At 36.5% G+C, this 21,066-nt stretch overlaps 1 protein-coding gene across 4 annotated transcripts in view; it reads left to right on the forward strand.

Annotated features, from left to right (window-relative positions):
- Positions 1-21,066, forward strand: part of DOCK9 (dedicator of cytokinesis 9) — an 87,683-nt gene that overhangs the window by 33,410 nt on the left and 33,207 nt on the right. For all 4 annotated transcript variants that reach the window (XM_042809551.1, XM_042809550.1, XM_042809548.1 and 1 more), the window contains exons 16-32: positions 183-262; positions 344-531; positions 657-722; positions 1,536-1,628; positions 1,923-2,046; positions 3,548-3,669; positions 5,079-5,165; positions 6,056-6,145; positions 8,545-8,660; positions 8,795-8,864; positions 9,008-9,133; positions 9,263-9,334; positions 15,821-15,967; positions 16,681-16,764; positions 17,473-17,584; positions 19,290-19,468; positions 20,080-20,196. In XM_042809551.1, coding sequence (XP_042665485.1) covers positions 183-262; positions 344-531; positions 657-722; positions 1,536-1,628; positions 1,923-2,046; positions 3,548-3,669; positions 5,079-5,165; positions 6,056-6,145; positions 8,545-8,660; positions 8,795-8,864; positions 9,008-9,133; positions 9,263-9,334; positions 15,821-15,967; positions 16,681-16,764; positions 17,473-17,584; positions 19,290-19,468; positions 20,080-20,196 — 1,873 coding nt within the window. The remainder of the gene's footprint in view (positions 1-182; positions 263-343; positions 532-656; positions 723-1,535; positions 1,629-1,922; positions 2,047-3,547; positions 3,670-5,078; positions 5,166-6,055; positions 6,146-8,544; positions 8,661-8,794; positions 8,865-9,007; positions 9,134-9,262; positions 9,335-15,820; positions 15,968-16,680; positions 16,765-17,472; positions 17,585-19,289; positions 19,469-20,079; positions 20,197-21,066) is intronic.

Raw genomic sequence — 21,066 nt, forward strand, 5'->3', positions numbered from 1 at the left:
CAGGCTTGTCTTTGGGGAAAATTTAGCAGCTGCTTCCTCTGCAGTAGTTTCAGGATGTTACTTTTGCTTGTTTCCTATTATCTTTTTTTTTTTTTTTCCTGGCATTTCTGAAAGCTTTGCATATTTAGCCCAACTTTGTTTTTTTGTGTGTTTTTTTTGTCTGCTTTTCTCCGTTTCTGTAGACCTGAAAAGATGGCCAAGCTTCCTGTTATTTTAGGAAATTTGGATGTTACAATTGATAATGTGTCACCAGATTTTTCAAGTAAGTATTAATAAGTGATGTTAAATAGACATTGAATTTTTTTTCACTTCACCTTTATATTGATTTTTGATATATTTTCAGATTATGTAAATTCATCATACATTCCCATGAAACAGTTTGAAAGCAGTACCAAGACACTAATAACATTTGAAATAGAGGAATTTGTTCCCTGTATACCAAAACACACTCAGCCGTTCACCATCTACAACAATCATCTTTATGTTTATCCAAAGCACTTGAAATATGACAGTCAAAAGTCCTTTGCAAAGGTGAGTATAGGCAAACCTATATTGTATTATTTTTTCTAGTTTGATTAAGATTGTTTATGTAATATGTTTCTTTGATGATCCTTCCAATTAATTGTTTGAGTTCTTGTTTTTAAATACTTCTTTAGGCTAGAAATATTGCAGTATGCATTGAGTTCAAGGATTCTGATGAAGAGGATTCTTTGCCTTTAAAGGTTAGTCTTTGATTTTGTGACTGATTAAAGAAAATACAGAAGACTTAGCTAAGCAGGGTGATAATACTTGGTTGATTTATGTAGTTTGAGATAGCAGCTTTCTGTCTTTCTTTGCATTTGGCATAGAATTAACTTCTACATGACTTGCCTGATTTTGAAATAAAAGAATACTAAAGGGCATTTGCTTATTTATATTGACAAAAACTGCAAGAATAAATTATAGTGAAAAAGTGGTTTTTGCCTATTCCAATACAAAACAATAAAGCTTTATATGAAATACAGAACCAAACTCTATTTGTTACTGAGCTGCCAGTGTATACAAGTAGGTGCCTGAAAGAAAGGAAGTAGGAAAAACATAGGAGTCCTGAGGTGAGACCACTGTGTTCAGTCTGCTGCACAGCAAGGAGGCTACAGGACATGTAATCTTGTCTTTGCAAAGGGAACAAGAATGAAAGGCAGGCATTTTCAAATGACCTGCCTTTTTTTTTTTTTCATCCAAATCATTGATTGAGTGCTTCAATCCTTCATATTGTCAACTTCATAGCAATTTAATTTAATGTTTAATGTATTTATCTAGATTTCACAGTTGAAAAGAGATGAACTAGACTCAATGAGTTACCTGTTCTTAATTACTGCTAGTACATGCCTATGTTAAACTTGTGATTATTTTTTTTAAAGATCAGTACTTTTGATAGATAAAAATTACATTACAAAACACTAATTCTTATTTAAGATTGCAATGCAACGTACAATATTTCAAAGTCTAGGTGAAACATTTATCTGAGATTTTCCTTTTTTTTCCCCTATTATTAGTGTATCTATGGTAGACCAGGTGGACCAGTATTTACTAGAAGTGCGTTTGCTGCTGTTTTGCATCACCACCAAAATCCAGAGTTTTATGATGAGGTAAATTACCTTTCTCAAGTCATTTCTACTGTCTTATGGAAGTTTCAAAAATACTAGAAAAGGTTTGAGCATTATGAAGGTCTTGCTAATGATTTCAGTTAAATCAGAGTCCATCCGTTCCCCCCCTCCGCCGTCTTTCACTGCAATAAAAATCTGCAAGTTTTATACGTGTAACTTTTGAATCTTGCTTCAAATAACATAGAAACTGGAGATTCTTCTGTGGTGGACCATGCAACCAGTATGACCTGTCACTATTCTAGGCTTACACAAAAGTTGTGATTCTTTGTATTTCAGATTAAAATAGAGTTGCCCACTCAGTTGCATGAAAAGCATCATTTGTTGTTCACCTTCTACCATGTCAGCTGTGACAATTCAAGCAAAGGGAGTACAAAGAAGAAAGATGTTGTTGAAACACAAGGTTTGTCTGCTAATGGTTTACTTTCAGTACTTCCTGGGGAGATTTTATGCAGTGTGTTTATCTTGTAAGCTGTGGTTTTGTTGTCTTGATCTAGGTGATATTTTTTTATTATATTCTATTGACTGACTTGATACTGTCCCCCACGACATCCTTATAACAAAGCTGAGGAAGTGTGGGATAGATGAGTGGACAGTGAGGTGGGTTGAGAACTGGCTGACTGGCAGAGCACAGAGGGTCGTTGTTGGTGGTGCAGAGTCCAGTTGGAGGCCTGTAACCAGCGGTGTTCCTCAGGGGTCAGCGCTGGGTCCGGTCTTGTTCAACATCTTCATCAATGACCTTGATGAGGGGATAGTGGCCACCCTCAGCAAGTTTGCTGATGATACGAAGTTGGGAGGATTGGCTGACATGCCTGAAGGCCGTGCTGCCATTCAGAGAGACCTGGACAGGCTGGAGAGCTGGGCAGAAAAAAACCGGTTGAGGTTTAACAAAAGCAAGTGTAGAGTCTTGCATCTGGGGAGGAATAATTGCATGCACCAGTACAGATTGGGGGATGAGCTGCTGGAGGGGAGCTCTGCGGAGAGGGACCTGGGTGTCCTGGTGGACGACAGGTTGGCCATGAGCCAGCAGTGTGCCCTTGTGGCCAAGAGGGCCAATGGCATCCTGGGGTGCATTAAAAAGAACGTGGCCAGCAGGTCGAGGGAGGTGATCCTCCCCCTCTACTCTGCCCTGGTAAGACCTCATCTGGAGTACTGCGTCCAGTTCTGGGCTTCCCAGTACAAAATAGACAGGGATCTCTTGGAAAGAGTCCAGCGGAGGGCCACAAAGATGGTGAAGGGCCTGGAGCATCTCCTCTATGAAGAAAGACTGAGTGAACTGGGTCTGTTCAGCCTTGAGAAAAGAAGACTGAGAGGGGACCTGATCCAGGTCTATAAATATCTAAGGTGTGGGGGGCAGAGTGGCGAGGCCGGACTGTTTTCAGCATTGTGTGGAGACAGGACAAGGGGAAACGGCTGGAAACTGCAGCATAGGAAGTTCCACACAAATGTGCACAAGAACTTCTTTACAGTGAGGTGACGGAGCACTGGAACAGGCTGCCCAGGGAGGTGGTGGAGTCTCCTTCTCTGGAGATGTTCAACACCTGCCTGGATGCCTACCTGTGCGACCTGGTGTAGGGAACCTGCTTTGGCAGGGGGGTTGGACTCGATGATGTCTGGAGGTCCCTTCCAACCCCTACAATTCCGTGATTCTGTGAAAGATTTCTTTAAGTATTTCTTCTATTTTAAATGTTTTTGAATGCCTGCAACGTGAAAATGTTTTCAAACTCATACTGATACAAACTCATACATATTTGCCCTTTCAATTATTTTTAATGGTGTGAGTTCACTTCATTTGGCTATTTGACTTTTTCTGGTTTATGAATTGCGTATCAGAGGTGTATGTAAGGATTTATAATAATAGATTCATAACATATTTGAAATGATTTTTCCTTCATGTTCTATAGTTGGCTATTCCTGGCTTCCACTAATAAAAGATGGAAGAGTGGTGACAAATGACCAACACATTCCAGTGTCAGCAAATCTTCCATCAGGCTATCTTAGTTATCAAGAAGTGGGGGTTGGAAAGGTATGGTATATTAAATTGCTCTTATTTAAAAAACAGAACAAAACAACATGGAGAGAAGGATTAACTGTAGTTCCAGAATCTGATAATATTTTCATTCACTTTCTAGTGGAAGTTTATTTCTTTTATAATTGAAATGGAGTGTTTTGCCAAAGTTGCACATCTGACTTCAACAAAAAAACTAACCCCTCAAACACAGGTTGGAGGCAAAACTTGTGACTAAATTCTGACTTTTAAAAGAATTTGAATCCACCTGCGCTAATGTAGTTTTTAATTTAAAGTGTTAAGTGATTACATGTGTTATTATTTAGCTGGTGTATTTAGGAAATGGGTTAGTTTCATTTTGTAGTAATAATTGAAGTTAGTAATTTTTAAATATATTAAACTATTTTCAGCTTATGAAGATATGCAAATAATCTGAAGTCCTTTACTAAATTTTTTTTAGCATATCATGCTGTCTCCTTTCAGTAAGTCCTTTATTCCTGAAAAAGTATTATTCTCACATCTTAATTTTTGTGATCTTTATACTTCACTATTAAAATTTATGGTTGTATTTTTCAAAGCAGAAAGCTTGCAAAATTAATGGTATTAAAAATAAAACAAAGAAGAATACAAAATGTAAAACGTGGTAGGAGATTTGATTAAGTGAATGAAATGCAGATAGAAAATTGACTCATTTTGGAGGAAGAGGCTTGAAATCAAGAGGTGCTACTCTCCTCCTATTCTGCCACCCTTTCTTTTTTAAACTTTACTGTAAGCTTTCCAGCCATTGATGTCTTCACATCTCTCATCTTTTCATATTGTAGGTATATTTATTCTTTATGCCTCTGCTGTTCATCTCTGATCACATCCATGTGTAGGAGGTCAGGACATAGATGATTAGCCATAATTTTAGCAGTAAAGTCTCTCTCTGATTATCAGGATTTACAGCTGAGCCTTCCCATTCTCAGTTCTTTGCAAATGGAATGGGAAGGAAGCACTGCCTGCTCCCTGTCAGTAACCCGTGTTAAACCATATCAGTAGTTAATTTTTTTTTTTTTAAGTTACTTTCTCTGAAAATTAGTAGCTATTTCTCTGTAGCCAAAAATTTCTCTGCACGATTTTAGGAGAGACATGAATTCTGGGACTTAAAAGTAATTTTCTTGGCCAGTAGGGAAACCAAGTGAGACTTGGAATAAACAAGAAAAACCCCAAAACAAAGAAAATAACATTTGAGTTTCATAAATGCTTTAGGTAATGTTGCCTGCATAATTTTCCTTTTTTTTCTTTTTTTTAAATGACTTTATTCATTGTACACATTTCAACCTGTATAGAAAAAAATTGTGTCACTATAAGAAAGCACTGTCTTACTCTAGTAATACTGCTACTTTTTTTTTTTTTTTTTTTTTGTACTTCTACATGTCTGTGTTCAGCATTCTGGTCCTGAAATTAAATGGGTAGATGGAGGCAAACAACTGTTAAAAATATCCACTCATCTAGTGTCAACTGTGTATACTCAGGTGAGTTACAAAACAAATTAGAGTTCTCGGAATAATGTATGATTGTTAAATTCAATATGCTGCTGTCTTACCATTCTTGCCTCCTGGACTGCCTCTATGGTTTCTTTCTTTCACATCAGCTGCGAAAAGCAGCAAATGTTGAACTGTGAGTCAGTTGCCTAATGTCAGCCATTCCAATCTGAGTCTTCTGGTTAGATGAGGGGTTGTAGTTGTCTGCAGGATATTTAGGGGCATGTTGCAAATCAGTGAGTCCTGTTATGACTACTCGTAAAATAGATAATCAAAATTGAGGGAAACGTGTGTTTAAAAACACGCGTAGATGGTTTGGATTGGGGGGACCTTAAAGATCACCCAGTTGGAACCCCTCTGCCATGGGCAGGACTGCCAACCACTAGATCAGGCTGCCTCCAGCCACATTCAGCCTAGCTTTGAACACCTCCAGGGATGGTGTACCCACAGTTTCTTGGAGCAACCCGTTTCAGTGCCTCACTACCTTCATAGTGAGGAATTTATTGCTTTTATCTAATATAAATCTCCCCTTTTTCAGTTTAAAGTCATTCCCCCATGTCCCTTCACTACCCTCCCATGTAAAAATTTGGTTTCCCCCCAGTTAAGTACTGGAAGACCACATCAGGTTCCCCCTAGAACCTTCTCTTCTCCGGGCTGAACAAGCCCAGTTATCTCAGCTTTTCTTCATAGGAGTAGTACTCCAATGTTATATGGAGACAAAGTTAGTCTTCAGAAGTAGCACACTTAGATACAGCTTCCAAAATTATGTACACCAATGTGAATTTATATATATATATACACATTCTAATGTGTTCTGTTAAGAATTATGGAAAGCAACATTAAGTACTTCTTAATTTGTGTTTCTTTTTTGTCATTCTCAGGACCAGCACTTGCATAATTTTTTTCAGTACTGCCAGAAAACTGAATCTGGAGCTCGTGCACTAGGAACAGAACTTGTAAAATATCTCAAGGTATAAAATGGCACTGGATAACAGATTATGCTATTGATTTATACTTTTGTAAAACCTATGAGCCTCAGACATTATCTGGGTCTCATTTATGGAATATGTAAGTATGGACAGAAGAAAAGATGCTTCCTAGACCAGATGAATGTGTATTATAAGATGAAACCATAAGGAAATGAGATGGTATTGGTTAGCATTATGGCTGATAATTTCAGAATACCAGTGGCTGTCGAATTAATTCAAACATGGGAATGGAGAGGAATTGGTAACTGTGTTTTTTTTGAAGTTTTGTTTAGGAGGTCCCAAGTGTCATGTCTGTAGTTCTCTTAAGATTAGATCAACAGAATACACGCTTCCCACAGCAATTTTATCTTTACCAAGTAGGCCATATTCTTAGTGTGGAATCCCAAATTCAGTCATCTTACAATCCACATCAGGTATCACAAGTAACTCCAGGTTTTCTGGGACACAAGAGTTCATGTAATTAAGTACCATCTGTTCCTAAACTAGATTGTCTGTTACACTTATGTAAGAACTTAACATATTGAGTATGGTACACCACTTCAACTGTACTTGCTTTGTGATCTTGGTTACATCAAAATCCTGGTTCTGAGCAATCTTCCCTTCCCTAAAACTTCAGGACACTGTACGTATACCTGACAGCAGGTGCTACCAAGGGTGTATAGTGTCTTGGTTAGATCATTTCTTGGCAAAATCCCTGGGTCAGAATATTGCAACAGCAGAGTTTGTTTAAACCTCTTGCTTGTCATCAAATACATGGATGCTCTCACTACACAGTTTGAATGTATCCCACATCACTACATTATGCATCATATAGACTTTGTTCCACTTGCTTTTATTCACTGCTACCTTTATCTTCTGTGGTAAATACAAACTACTGCTATCCTCAGTTCCTGCAGGCCAAATTTCTGTTTAGCTAGGCCTCCCAGGGGGCCAGATACTTTTTACTTTTATACACAGAGAACTTAAATAGCAAGCAATATTTATTTCCTCCACCAAGTCAGTAATATTGTGCCACTGGTAAAGTGGCTGAGTTGAACATGACAACTGTTCTCCTGTTTGTTCTATCTGTTCTTCCCCTCCCTAACAATATTTTACATAAATTCATCTAACATTTCTGATTAGAATTTCAGAAACTCACCTGACTCAAGATTTTAATATGCTCTCCTTCATATTTTATGAGTCCAAACATCACTTAATAATGTCTCAGAAGTTGATATATTTTCTTGAAGTTCCCTGCACAGCTGCCAGAGATATCAAAGGGGCACAGCTACTAGCCATCTCAGTGTAACTGGATAATCAAAGGCATCATCAGGTTACAAGTCAACTTCTGGTAGAGTTCTATTTAAAACAGCACCCTACCCAAAAAGGTCTGCATTTTGGACAAAAGGTGATCTGAAATTCTATTCACATGTTTACCCTGTACTGATATTCAAGGCTTACAGAAAACATAATGCGCAGCACAGCTGTTGTTTCCAATGGAAATCTAAGTGCTTGCAGGAAGGAAGACTGCTTCAAGTCCTGAATGTGCATATAGGCAAACATTCAAAGACAAACAGCAACTTAACAGTAAATGAAATTGTTTGAAATATGTTGTCCATATGCATGTTCAGCAAATGTGCTTCCCCTGTGACCCCAACAGACGTTTAACTCTAGAAAATTTTGTTGCATAAAACTGTATAGGATGAATTGCCATATACTGTCTTGTATAGCGTAGACAATCGTCCAGACATATGTTGCATGTGATATAAAGCAGAGGATTTCCAAGTGAAATCTTTTTCTCTAGGTACTGCAAAGAGTCTGTGCTCTCAAGTCTGTGCATATGCAAAATGGACAACATATCTTGAAGAAATTGAATTGTTAGTAGTTACCAGTCTCTAGTTTCCAGAATTAGGTAGTTTGCAACTACATAGCAAGACAAATTAGAATGACTAACAAGTATAACTTCTATTACAGTTATCACTGCAGGTAATGCAGTGACAGGTAAGCAATCTGTATGTTTTTGTGGAATTTCTATTTGCTAAGTGTCTGCAATCGTGGATGAAACAGCAAAGTATGTTAGAGTGTAGGTTTAACCTTGCTGTGTTACGCAGTTAATAATTTCAATAAAACAATAAGTTGTATGCATGTAAACTGAAAAGCTGACATAACATTTCTAAAAATGTTTTTAATAAAACTCAATTTAAGTTACTTGAACATTGAAAATATTTACCAAACATTTATGTTGGAAACTTCTCAATTGTCTTCTTTGTAATTACATTTCAAGTAATCAACACTAAATAACACAGTTTTTGGAAGACTTGCGGTCAGTTTTCTAGTTTCAGAACTTGTGATTTGTAGTGTCCCTATTACAAGGTAATGATACTACTGTTGCTTTCTTTCAGAGTCTTCATGCTATGGAAGGCCATGTGATGATAGCTTTCCTGCCAACTGTTCTTAACCAGTTGTTTAGGGTTCTTACTAGAGCAACCCAAGAGGAAGTTGCAGTCAATGTGACAAGGTAAAGAATTTGAAGTGCGACACAGAATTTGATGACTGGCTTATCACAGGTTTATAACTGAATAATGTTTTTCTATTGCAATCACGGTGTTTCTGTGATATTTTACTAGGTTTTTGTTTCTGACTTCTATTCAGGGTCATTATCCATATTGTTGCTCAGTGTCATGAAGAAGGCTTGGATAGCTACTTAAGGTCTTATGTCAAGGTAGGCAAAGTTTCAAAAGTCAGTTAAAAGTAAATAAACTCTAAAAGAAGTATATATATGTGTATATATATAGATGTACCTGTTTAACTTCAATTGTTTCACATTATGTCAGTTTCTATTCTGTTCTGTTTTTCCTCCCAAAGTATGCTTATAAAGCTGAACCCTATGTTGCTTCTGAGTATAAGACAGTACATGAAGAACTGACAAAGTCTATGACAACAATTCTGAAGCCATCTGCTGACTTCCTTACAAGCAACAAGCTACTTAAGGTATATATTGAACTATACTTTTTACTGTGTGATCTCATCTGATCATAACTGAAAATTAGGAACAAATTTTGTTGAAGTAATTGTTCAATGCATGTGTCAATTTTACAGAATATTTTCTTTTCTCTGCAGTATTCATGGTTTTTCTTTGAAGTTCTGATAAAATCAATGGCTCAGCATTTGATAGAAAATTCTAAAGTGAAGGTATGTCAACTTCTGCAAAATGAAGTTATTATAATAGCAATGTATGCAGTGTCTTTCTTTCATCACATTTTTACTACATATTAGAAGAAAAAGATTTTTAAAATATAGTTTCTACTGTAAGAAAAGGAGAGAGACAGATAGAGCAAACCAGGAGAAAAAATTATAGGGCTATGTAGGAAACTATAAAGGACAGAAGTCCTTTGATCTGTTCCCTATTAGAAGGATCTTCATAAATCACTAGACCTTTTAGTAAGGTCATTTAATATTTGTGGTGCAGTGACTTTGGAGGTGATAGTCAACACTATTAACTTTGATGCAAGCAGTGCTGTTCTGCTCCCAAAGAAGTAAAATTGCTTCTGATAGGCTTTTGGTGATACCAAATCACGTATTTCACTGGTAGGCCAATAGTCATGACAGAAAGAACAGTTGAACTCACCCAACTGATGAAGGGGCTCTGTGACTACACAACCCCCATCTGAAGAGCACAGATGCAAATAATTTGCCTGTGCTCCCTGAGCTAAGCCACACCTCTTTACCAGGTGCTCAATCACCAGTTCAAGTTCCCATGCAACTACCCAAAAATATGTGGTGCTCTTTGTGAGCTGCATTGTAGCTGTGGTATTAAATGACTTGAGTTTAGTGGAAAATGCAGTTTAAGACCATAAACCTTGTATTTTAAGGCTGTTTAATCTAGAAATAGGTATTTAGCTGGGTAGTGGAACAAGGCATTTAGGTGGTGCTAGTGCTACATATTGACAGAGTAAGCCTTTATCACTGGCTTCAAATAAACTCTCTAGGGAACTATGACAAGTATCTTGTTTAGGATTTTTTAAAATACAAATATATGCACAAGAGGGCTTCTATGCACGTAGTGTAGTGAATCCTTCTGGATTTAAGATATCAGACTTCTTGCTCATGTGTTAACTGAACAGTTGTTAGGAAATTCCTAACAATTTCTAGCAAAAAGACAAAGCTTATCAACTACTAGTCAACAAAAATGCTGTTAATTTAAACAAAGTGAGCAAATTATTCAGATATTCTTCTTTTTTTCTGCTTCAGTGATATCTGTTCAGAGACAGCAGAATCTACAAATTTAGATTTCTTTTACTGATTTGATGTTCCTTCAGGAAAGAGTTTTTACCTCAGTTCATTCTTTGAATTAGGTATTTCTTATTTCATGGCAGTGTATTTTGAGTTTATAATTACTTAATTATATTATTTAATTAATAAATTAAATGGAAATGAACAATTGATAAAGCAGAAAACATTTGTTTTATTTAATATTGAAAATTTCCAGAGATGTCTGGTATTGAATTAGAATTGTATAATTTAAAAGATGATATTGGAAATAGAATCATAGAATATTCCAAGTTGGAAGGGACTCATGGAGTCACAGAGTCCAACTCCCAGCTCTGCACAGGACCACTCAAAAATTAGACCAAATGTCTGAGAGCAATGTCCAAATGCTTCATGAACTCCAGCACTTGGAACAGTAACTTTGCTCTACCTGCTAGCAATCCACTCTTGATGCATCCCAGCATACACTTGTCCTTCCTGGCTGCCTACGCACACTTGCTGTCAATAATGACTCCCAGATCCCTTTCAGCAGCACTGCTCTCTCCAGTGTTGCATCCACCATATCTCTGTGTATAGCTAGGGCTGTTCCTTCCCAGGTGCAGAATCCAGCGCTTGCTCTTGTTAAACCTCATGTGGTTTGTGATTGCCCAGCTCTTTAATTTGTCTAGATCTCTCTGGAAGGCATCTCCATTCTCAACAGAGTTGGCGGCTCCTCCCAATTTATTATCGCCATCAAACTTGCTCAGAATGCCCACATCCAAGTAATTTATGAAAATGTTAAAGAGAGCTGGCCCTAAAATGGAGCTCTGGGGAACCCTACTAGTGTGTGGCCACCAGCCTGAAGCAAACTCATTTACTCTTAACTGGGCCCATCAGCCAATTGCTCATTCATCTTAATATGTTTTTGTCTATCTATATGCTGGACAGTTTTTCCAGAAGGATACTGTGAGAAACAATATCTGAAACCCAAAAGGTAACATCAACTGGCTTCCCTTAATCAACTGAATGGATGACTTTGTCATAAAATGAACTTTAACTTGTTAAACAGGACTTGCCTCTCACGAACTCATGTTGGCTGTGACCAGTGACTGCACTGTTCTTCAGGTGTTTTTCAAGAACTCCCTGAGTAATTTTCTCCATAATTTTACCAGACACTGAAGTGAGACTGACAGGCCTATAATTACTAGGATCATCTTCCCTTTCTTGAAAATTGGAACAGCATTTGCCAGCTTCCAGTCAACTGGGACCTCTCCAGATTTGCAAGACTGCTGGAAAATAGTTGGGAGGTCTCACAATGACATCAGTTAGCTCTGTGACCCTTCTTAAGAAGTGACCATTCTCATCAAGTAACAGGCCAGGTTCTCTCTGGTCCTCCTTCTGTTCATTTTTTCAAAAAAAAAACAATCTTTTTTTTATGGTCTCCCACACTGTTGGCCAGCTTCAACTCTAACAGCTTTAGCCAAACAAATTTTCTCCATATGAAGGTGAACATTATCCTTCTAGTCTTCCCACTTGCATAAAAAATGAAATGAAAAATGCAAGGTTTTTCAGGGGTACTTACCTGGCAGTCCTGTCAGTACTTTTTATATTCAACTTGGAGCAGATGTGATTTTTCTAATTACATAATGTGGTGTAGCTGGGAAAGCTTTTTCAAACATGACGTGTGAAGCTTGTTTATCTAGAGGACATATGCTGGGTTTGGTACATAATATTCTGGAAAAACAATGACATTGTGTACTAAACAGAATTTATATAATTTTTCCTGATACCAACAGACCTACACAAATCTTCACAAGTTTAGCAACAGCACACTGGTTTGAAAAAAGCTACAGAGAAACCACTAACTTGTTCTCATGCAAACCCATTCCCTTAATTTAATTACAAATTTCTTTCAAGAATGATTATATTTTTAAATTGAAATCAGATGGTAGATAAAATAAGTATGGTAGAATATAATCTTTTTTAAAGGACTGTGTAAACAAATAGAAAAGAAATGCAACTCACTTCTCAGAATGACTGGACCAATGTCCGTGGTTTTAGTATTCTCTCCATCAATCTGCATCTCTTACATGGTGAGCTGCCATGGCTACCATTGATGAGAGTTCACATTACTAAAAGTTTTATTATTATTTATTTCTTCCACAAGTGACTCATCTGCTCAAAGCTGATGAACCTTTACTGACCCATGTGATCCTACAAACAAATTATATTTGGAGAGCACCAGCACATGTATCTAAGGAACAAATTCAATTTAACAAGATTTTCATTTTGGGGAAAACAAATTGGTAAAGGAACAGTATGTCAGCAACAGATGCCATAGATACGTAGATTTGATTACTTGGTACAGCATGATCATAAATAAGGCAAGCTGAGCAAATATTGCTCATGAGAAAACATGAATTTTCAAAGTACTGACTGCTGATTCATTTTATTTATGATTCCACATTGCCAGAAAGAATTAGGTAGACCACAAAAATGCGATCCAAGTACTGATGGCACTTTTCACTTTTTAAGAGTCTTCATTCTATAAAGAAGCACAGTGATTTCATAGATTTTAGTAGGTTCTATAGATGTAAATCTGAGATGGTGCTATAGAGACTGCTATAGAGATTTTCATATACAGCACTGAAACTACCAAAACGTTGTTGTATTTTTTAATTAGCACTTTTAGACGTTGCTGTAGAAGTGTATAGTAATCATACTTAATTTAAAACAAACTAACTAAACTTGAAACTGGAAAATATTTTTCCATTTTATATTTGTTTACAATCCTTGCTCTACCAGTTTACTATTGAACTTCATTTAGATTCAGATTGTTTCTATTCTGTATCACAGAATCACAGAATGGCTTGGAAGGCTTAAGAAATCATGAAGTTCCAGCTCCCTGGCTGTGGGCAGAGTTGCTGCACACTAGGCAACTGGATTGGTTCCTTTGCCTCACCACCCTAATAGTGAAATATTTAATCTATTTCTCTCCATTTGTTTAAAACCATTTCAGTTGTCCTATCTCTACCTGCTTATGTAAGAAGTTGATCTCCCTCCCGTTTATAAGCTCTCTTTAAATACTGGAAGGTCGCAATGAGATCTCTTTGGAACCTTCTCTTCTCCAAGCTAAACAAGCTCAACTTCATAAGACGTTTTTTGTAGGAGAGATGCTCCAGCCCTATGATCATCTTTGTGGACCTTTTCTGGACCCGCTCCAGCAGCTCCACATTTTTCTTGTGCTGTGGTTCTCAGGCCCAGATAACAGTGGAGCTCACAAGGGCAGAGTAAAGAGGGACAACCACCTTCCTTTGGCCCTGCTGGCCACCCTTCTTTTGATGCAGCCCAGGATACTGTTGGCCTTCCAGGCTGCAAGTACGCCGCTGCTCCCAAGTTGTTCTCCACAGGGCTGCTCTCAATGACTTCTCCAAGTCTGCAGACATATCTGGGATTGCCCCAACTCAAATTCAAGTTCAACACTTCAATAGGAACAAATTCTCTTAACGTGCACTTTTTAGATTCTAGTGCACTCCTGTATACTGCTCTGAACTGCTGTTCATAGAATCATAGAATCAATCAGAATCATAAAATGGCCTGGGTTGAAAAAGACCATAAAGATCATCCAGTTTCAACTTTTCTGCTATGTGTAGGGTCATCAACCACCAGACCAGGCTGCCCAGAGCCACATCCAGCCTGGCCTTAAATGCCTCCAGGGATGGGGCATCCACTTTTCTTTCTCATTCCTCACCTGCAGTACTATGAAATAAGTTTCATTGCTAAAAAAAACCTGCTGGAGTGAACTTCATGGTGGATTTTTGTCGTTTTCTCCACATTAGATGTTAAAAAAATTTCACATCTTTTAAGAACTAACCTCACTTTCATCTTCTCTGTGATGTGAAAGAGAAAGAACAGAGCTCACCTCTTGTTTGCAAGTATTCTCATTTCCAGACATCACTTTTTGTTTTAGAGCTCCTCAAAATACCAAACATTATTGTACTAGCTTTTTTTTTCCTGTCCTATTGGCTAAACTAACAAACAGAACCTATTCTGGTATTTCCTGCTTAGGAGATTGGATAAAATGCTGCACTTACAGGTGTAGCAAAATTATTTCTGTAGCAAGATTTTTATGATATTTAGAAAGAAATACTGTCCAGTAAAAGCTGACTTACAAAAATATTGATTGACTAGCATACCTACTACTGGAAATATTTAATTTGTAAATGTTATATCATTCATGAATGCTGTTGATATTTATACAGGGATCTTTTCAGCCTTAACATTTAGCAACCTAATTTTTCAAAAAGATAGAAGCAGAGACTTTGGAGCACAGTTCAGACACAAAGAGCAAATTGTATAATTGTTGATTTATGTAGTTCTTGTTCTTTAATCATGTCTTGTTCTGCCTAGGAGTGTCACTTTCAGTTTAGTTCAAAAAAGTATACAAGTAACAAAGTATTCAAAGCACTTGGATATTTTTATTTGACAGTTTTCATAAAGAAAAGGCAGAATGACTGTACAGTTAAAACAGTGTTTGTCTAAGCCAGCTTCTCCTTCAGCCCCACCCCACCAGTCATTAAGAGCCTTTAGACAAAATGCAGTTTAGTGAAGACTATAAGATGTGGTGAAAAAAAGAGGGTCTACAGTGGCAAAATGCTGAAGAGAACTCAATGAGCAATACCAGTTGATAAAATCATTGATAAATATAATGTGCACAGTCACCAGAAACAAGTAGATCATGAATGTATAAGAAATCTGCTAAGACAATTGAAGCAAAAAAACTTAAAAGCAAGGGAAAACAATTCTGAGCGGGAACTTAGAAACATAGGGAGTAAGATGCTGAAGCTTGGAGAGCTGAGATTTGAAGTGACTGATGAGAAAGAAAAAAATCACGAATGAAAATCTTCATAGTGGCTGAAGTCCGCAGGAGTTACAACAAATATAGTTGCAGAACAGCAAAATCTTTTTCATGACAGAAAAGGGAGTCTTAAAATGCAATTACTATGCATGAGTAAGCTGGTACTGCTTTGGAAAGGAAAACAGGCAAAACTCTGAGATTCCTATTTATTCTTAGCTTCTTTTATCAGAAGTATTTTAGTATAGAACAATATTAATACTTAACGCTTACAAACTTGTATGCATATGGTTTTTCCATCAAACAGAAAAGATTTGCTTGTTTGAATTTTTAATAACACAATATTTTCATTCAACCACGTCAACTTTTTTCCTCCCTCAGTTTAAAATGGCTCAGGAAGATCTTGAATTTAATGAAAATGTTCTTTTAAATTATAATGACAAAAAAAAAAAAATTTCAAACTTTCATTCTTCCTTCCTTGTCAGGTATTTTTTTATCTTACCTTAAATAAATTTTCTGATGTATTTTATCATTATAAGCCATATTAAGTGCATGTCTGAATTTTTTTTCACTAGTTGTTGCGAAACCAGAGGTTTTCAGCTTCCTTTCATCATGCAGTTGAAACCGTTGTCAATATGTTAATGCCACACATTACTCAGAAGTACAGAGACAATCCAGAGGCTTCAAAAAATGCAAACCATAGCCTTGCTGCCTTCATAAAAGTAGGTGCATGAGTGTCCTGGGTTTTGTGTTTCCTTTTTCTATAATACTGTTTCACCATGGAGTTTAAAGAATTTTAAAGTCAACTTTCATAGAACTGAGTGTGCATAATGCTGTTGAAGTTTAATTCCACAGTCAGGCTAAAATGCACTGAAGTATGATTTGCCTTCTATATTGAAACAGCCATCTGTTCAGAAGTTTGATTTTAATGAGTTTGTATTTTATCAAAATTTTATTTCTTGTTTTGTTTTCCCCATTCAGATATCACCTTGTTACTCTCTAATCCAACAAAATCTTCATGCACTGGGTTATGTTTTATTTACACATATTTTATACGGACTGGTTTACAGTGTCTTTCTTTTTTCAACCATTAAAAACTATGAGGAAGAAAAAAGGATGGGAAATAAAATGATTGATAAAGCTGCTAGTGCCATGTCATTTTTGTTTATGCCAAGATAGATTTCTTATCTTCTAACAGCTCTTTTATTTTTAATTTGTTTACATTCTGAATTCTAAGAAAAATTTGGTATGTGTCTGTGTATATATGTACTTAGTTTGTTTTGTTTTTTTTGCATGCAAACTGACTGAAATATCAATAGTGTGTTCAGAAAATTAACTAGTAAAATACAGAAATATAGTAAGTGGATACTGAAGCAACATTTAATCATTTCTATCTTGTTTGCTTTTTTTTTTGTTTGCTTTTTTTTTTCCCCAGAGGTGTTTTACTTTTATGGATAGAGGTTTTGTTTTCAAGCAAATCAATAATTACATCAGCTGCTTTGCACCAGGAGATCCAAAGGTATTCTGCTTTTAAACAAAATAGTTTTAAGAGTTGCTTGTTGCATATGGGTAGAGTCCTACATTAAGGCTTTAGATTTATGTGTAGCTACATTTAAGTGTGTAGATTTATGTCTAGCTACATTTAAGCATGTTTCTTAGAAATTTCTACGCTATGCCTATATGATTTTCTTTTTCCATGGAATCGTTTTTTCGAATTTTGATTGCCATTTCCAGGTGCAACTTGACCACCGTAGAGCATGTATACTACTCTAGAATACGTACTGCCCTCTAGAAAAAGGGAGAGGAGAGTGGGCAACACTAAGCAGGAATTTTTAGCATGAATGCAAGAGGCTGAAGTTAGAAGGATTTGATGAGATGTTTGATTTCTGATAAGTTTCTATCAGTTTCCTGTAGTGGGAAGAACGTGTACCAGTGGTACAAAGAATTTCTTCTGCGAAATCAAACTTCTCTTGAATCAGCGTGTAATATGTTGTAATATGCTATATGTCCAAGTAAATTTGGACATAGTAGGATGTAATTAGAACATACCCAACTGTCAAGTATGAATTGTTCTGAAAGTACATTTTGATGAGCTACAGAACATTTGCAGGTCTCTAATTCCTTGCACTAGAAGATTGCGAGAAATCACTCTCGTGTAAGAAAGCTAATTTTATAATCTTAATCAAATTACTGCATCAGTTGTTTAATTTATACTTTATTTTTGCAGACGCTTTTTGAATTCAAATTTGAGTTTCTCCGTGTAGTTTGTAATCATGAGCACTACATACCTTTGAATCTACCAATGCCATTTGGAAAAGGCAGAGTTCAGAGATACCAAGGTAAATTCTTTTAAAGACATGTATGTTGTGTTTCTTAGATGTCACTATTTTAAATGGAAGCCTAAAGTTTTAATCTCTTCCTTTAAACTGAGAGAATAGTTTAGGTAGAATAATCTATACAAAGCACCTACTCATTAAAAGATATGATAAAGTATGTTTTTAACTCTTGTCTCTCTTTCCCGTTCTGATGTTAAGTTTTGAGTAGTAATTAAATTTTTATCAAAGTAATAGAACAAGATTTGGGAGTAAGAGCTAGACAGCAGCACAGAGCTTGTGTTTGTCTTTGACTTCTTCCTTTTATTCCTAATGGAGCAGCAAGACTAGAGAAAATAGTAGTTCTGAATACACAGTAAAAGATTATGTAAAATCCTGTTCCCTGGTGATCTAGGATTTTGGCCAGAATAAAAGACCTTTATTTGAAATCTTTCTGGCCCTGTTTTGGTATCCCAAGCAAAAGAGCTCTAGGGTGATGTGAATGGTTCTTGTGTGCATTTTAAGAAGGACTGTAAAAAGCCTGTGCTTTCTGATTTCATGATTCCTATACTGGGAGAGTTTCTCTTACGTTCTCTATTTACTGCGTAAACTAGATGGATTATTTGATTTCATAAAATACTTCTAAAGTGTAGCAGTTTGACTTTACTCTGTCAGATCTGCTTTGTTGGTTTTCTGTATGTGTCTATATGTCTATATAACATATACTTATCTCTAAATGTGACTTAGTGTGCATTTATAGTTACTAACAGATATTAAATACTTTGTGATATAAAATTGCATTGTAATGATTTGAGTGAAAAAGTTCTTCAATAAAATGTTCTTTAATCCCAATTCTGTTGCAATCGACACTAAATATGTAAATATTTTTGGAAAATGTAGTACTTCTGATTGAAGTTGGAAAAAAATACCTACTGTATTACTGCACTTCTAATTTACATATTTCTAAGCTAATTTATTTAAATATTTTCATGTTCTTCTATGTAAACTGAGAATAAATTGCTTCAGTAACAATGTATGAGACACGTGTTGTCTCTTACGGCTTTTAGTATCTGCAGCAAATTTGGGGGATTATTTTCTTAGAAAATATGAATTAACTAACATCACAGATGTTAGCAGGCTTTATTGTCTATATTTATAATCAGTGTTTTTGGAAGATAGATAATGAAGAAGGAAGTCATAACTACAATACAGAAATCTCAAACTATTTAATCCATGTTTGGCTGGTAGCCTTAGAAGCTTACTAACTTGGGACTGAACTGCAGAATAAAATCTAAATTCTTCTTCTACCGCACAGAGAAATTCCTGAAGAGTAGGATATTCATAGCCTTTATGCCCTGGGTGCCTTTTCAGTGAACGAATGTAGATCTAAGTTTAATATGTAGCTATAAGGCACTGGTCATGATAAGCTTAGAAGGAAGATCTTGCATATTGGACAGTACTTTAAGAATACATAATTTGAATACATGTACATATATATATATGTATTTTTTTTTTTCCATATGCTTATACTTCTCTATTTTCTACTTATTGAATATGAATTGCAATTGTTTAATGCATAATTACGTGGTTAACTGGGTGTATGTGAATATTTATGATATATACAAATGTCTGAACATGAATTTGTCAATAACTTTTGCGTTCGGCCTTAAGTTAATTGATATATTTTTTAAATTATACCATTCCTTACATGGAATTTCTGCTTTATTTTCAGACCTTCAGCTGGATTATTCATTAACAGATGAGTTCTGTAAGAATCACTTCTTAGTGGGGCTGCTTCTAAGGGAGGTGGGAAATGCATTGCAAGAGTTCAGAGAAGTGCGTCAGATTGCTATTAGTGTGCTCAAGAATTTGATGATAAAGCATTCTTTTGATGATAGATATGCTTCCAGGGTAAGTATATTTCTGTGTTAGTGGTACAAAATGATAAATACTGTGTGCACACTTTCTGAGAATTTTTTCTTCTTTCACAAAACCTATTAATTTGCAGCCATGTTGTTTGAGTTCAGACTGCATCTGTGATGAAAATGTGTGGTGATTGTAGGAAAAATGATTTGCAGACCCCATTACTTTTACCAAAGAGGACCACAAGGCATCTTTTTAGAATAATTACATTTATTTATTATATTTTGATAGCTGTTTTTGATATATTTTGGTAACCATTACATTTAGACATATAACGACTATTTTTAAAGCTCTTAATTTCATTAAGTGCTAGCTCTTAATACTTGACAACTGTCTATACATCATCTACTACTGGTAAAGTGAGCATAAGAAAAATGCTGTCATGAGCTTAAAAAGCTGTCATAAGATTACTTGGTTAGTCTTAGCTGAAATCATATTACTGTAGGTTTTTTCTGTGTTATATTGAAACAATAAATAAAATGTGTTGATAAAATTATAGTGAATACAGAGATGACCATTACTTTTCCACTCAGGAAGTTATAAGTGTGAACTCTGGCTTAACAAATATTTATTAAACGTTCTTTTCAAACTGTTTTTAGGTCCATCAAGCACGAATAGCCACTATGTACTTGCCACTCTTTGGATTGCTTATAGAAAATGTCCAACGAATCAATGTTAAAGATGTGTCTCCATTTCCTGTTAATCCTTCCAGTAATGTGAGTGACCATTTCTATTTGATATTCAGATTATTTTCATCATAATTTCTTGCTAACGTGTATATACATATGTTAGGGTAGGAAGGCCCTACAGAGGGATCTGGACAGGCTAGAGTAATGATCTGAGTCCATTTATATGAGATTCAACTAGAACAAGTGGTGGGTCTTTTACTTTGGTCACAGTGACTACAGGCAATGCTACAGGATTGGCATAGAGTGGCAGGAAAGATGTGCAGAGGAAAAGGATCTGGAGGTGTTAGTTGACAGCTAAACGAGAACCAGCAATGTACCCAAGTGACCAAGAAGAACAATGTTTTCCTGGCTTGTATCAGAAATAGAGCAGTCAGCAGCAGCAGCAAGAAGGTGGTAATTTCCCTGTTCTTGGCACTGGTGAGGCTGCACTTAGAGAACTGTGCTCAGTTTTGGGCCCCTCGTTGCAAGGACAGTGCAGCACTGGAGTGTGTCCAGAGAAGGACAGCAAAGCTGGTGAGGGTCTGAAGCACAAGTCTTATGAGGAGCGGCTGAGGAAACTGGTGGTGTTCAGTCTGGAGAAGGGAAGGCTCAGGGTAGACCTTATTGCTCTCTGCAGTGAAATGAAAGGAGGTTGTGGTGAGGTGGGGGGTTGGCCTCTTCTCCCAGATCACACTGATAGGCTGTGAGGTAATGGCCTCAAGTTGTGCCTGAGGAGGTTCAGTTTGAATATTAGGAAGCATTTCTTCTCTGAAAGAGTGGTGAGGCATTGGAACAGGCTGCCCAGGGGAAGTGGTGAAGTCACCATCCCTGGAGGTGTTCACAACACGTGGAGATGTGGAACACAGGCAACATGGTTTAATGGGAATGGTGACGATGCATTGACAGTTGGACTAGGTG

The sequence above is a fragment of the Centrocercus urophasianus genome, unplaced genomic scaffold, assembly GCF_019232065.1.
Source record: "Centrocercus urophasianus isolate 14NV4802_14NV808 unplaced genomic scaffold, USGS_Curo_1.0 seq_12, whole genome shotgun sequence".
Classification (NCBI taxonomy): Eukaryota; Metazoa; Chordata; class Aves; order Galliformes; family Phasianidae; genus Centrocercus; species Centrocercus urophasianus.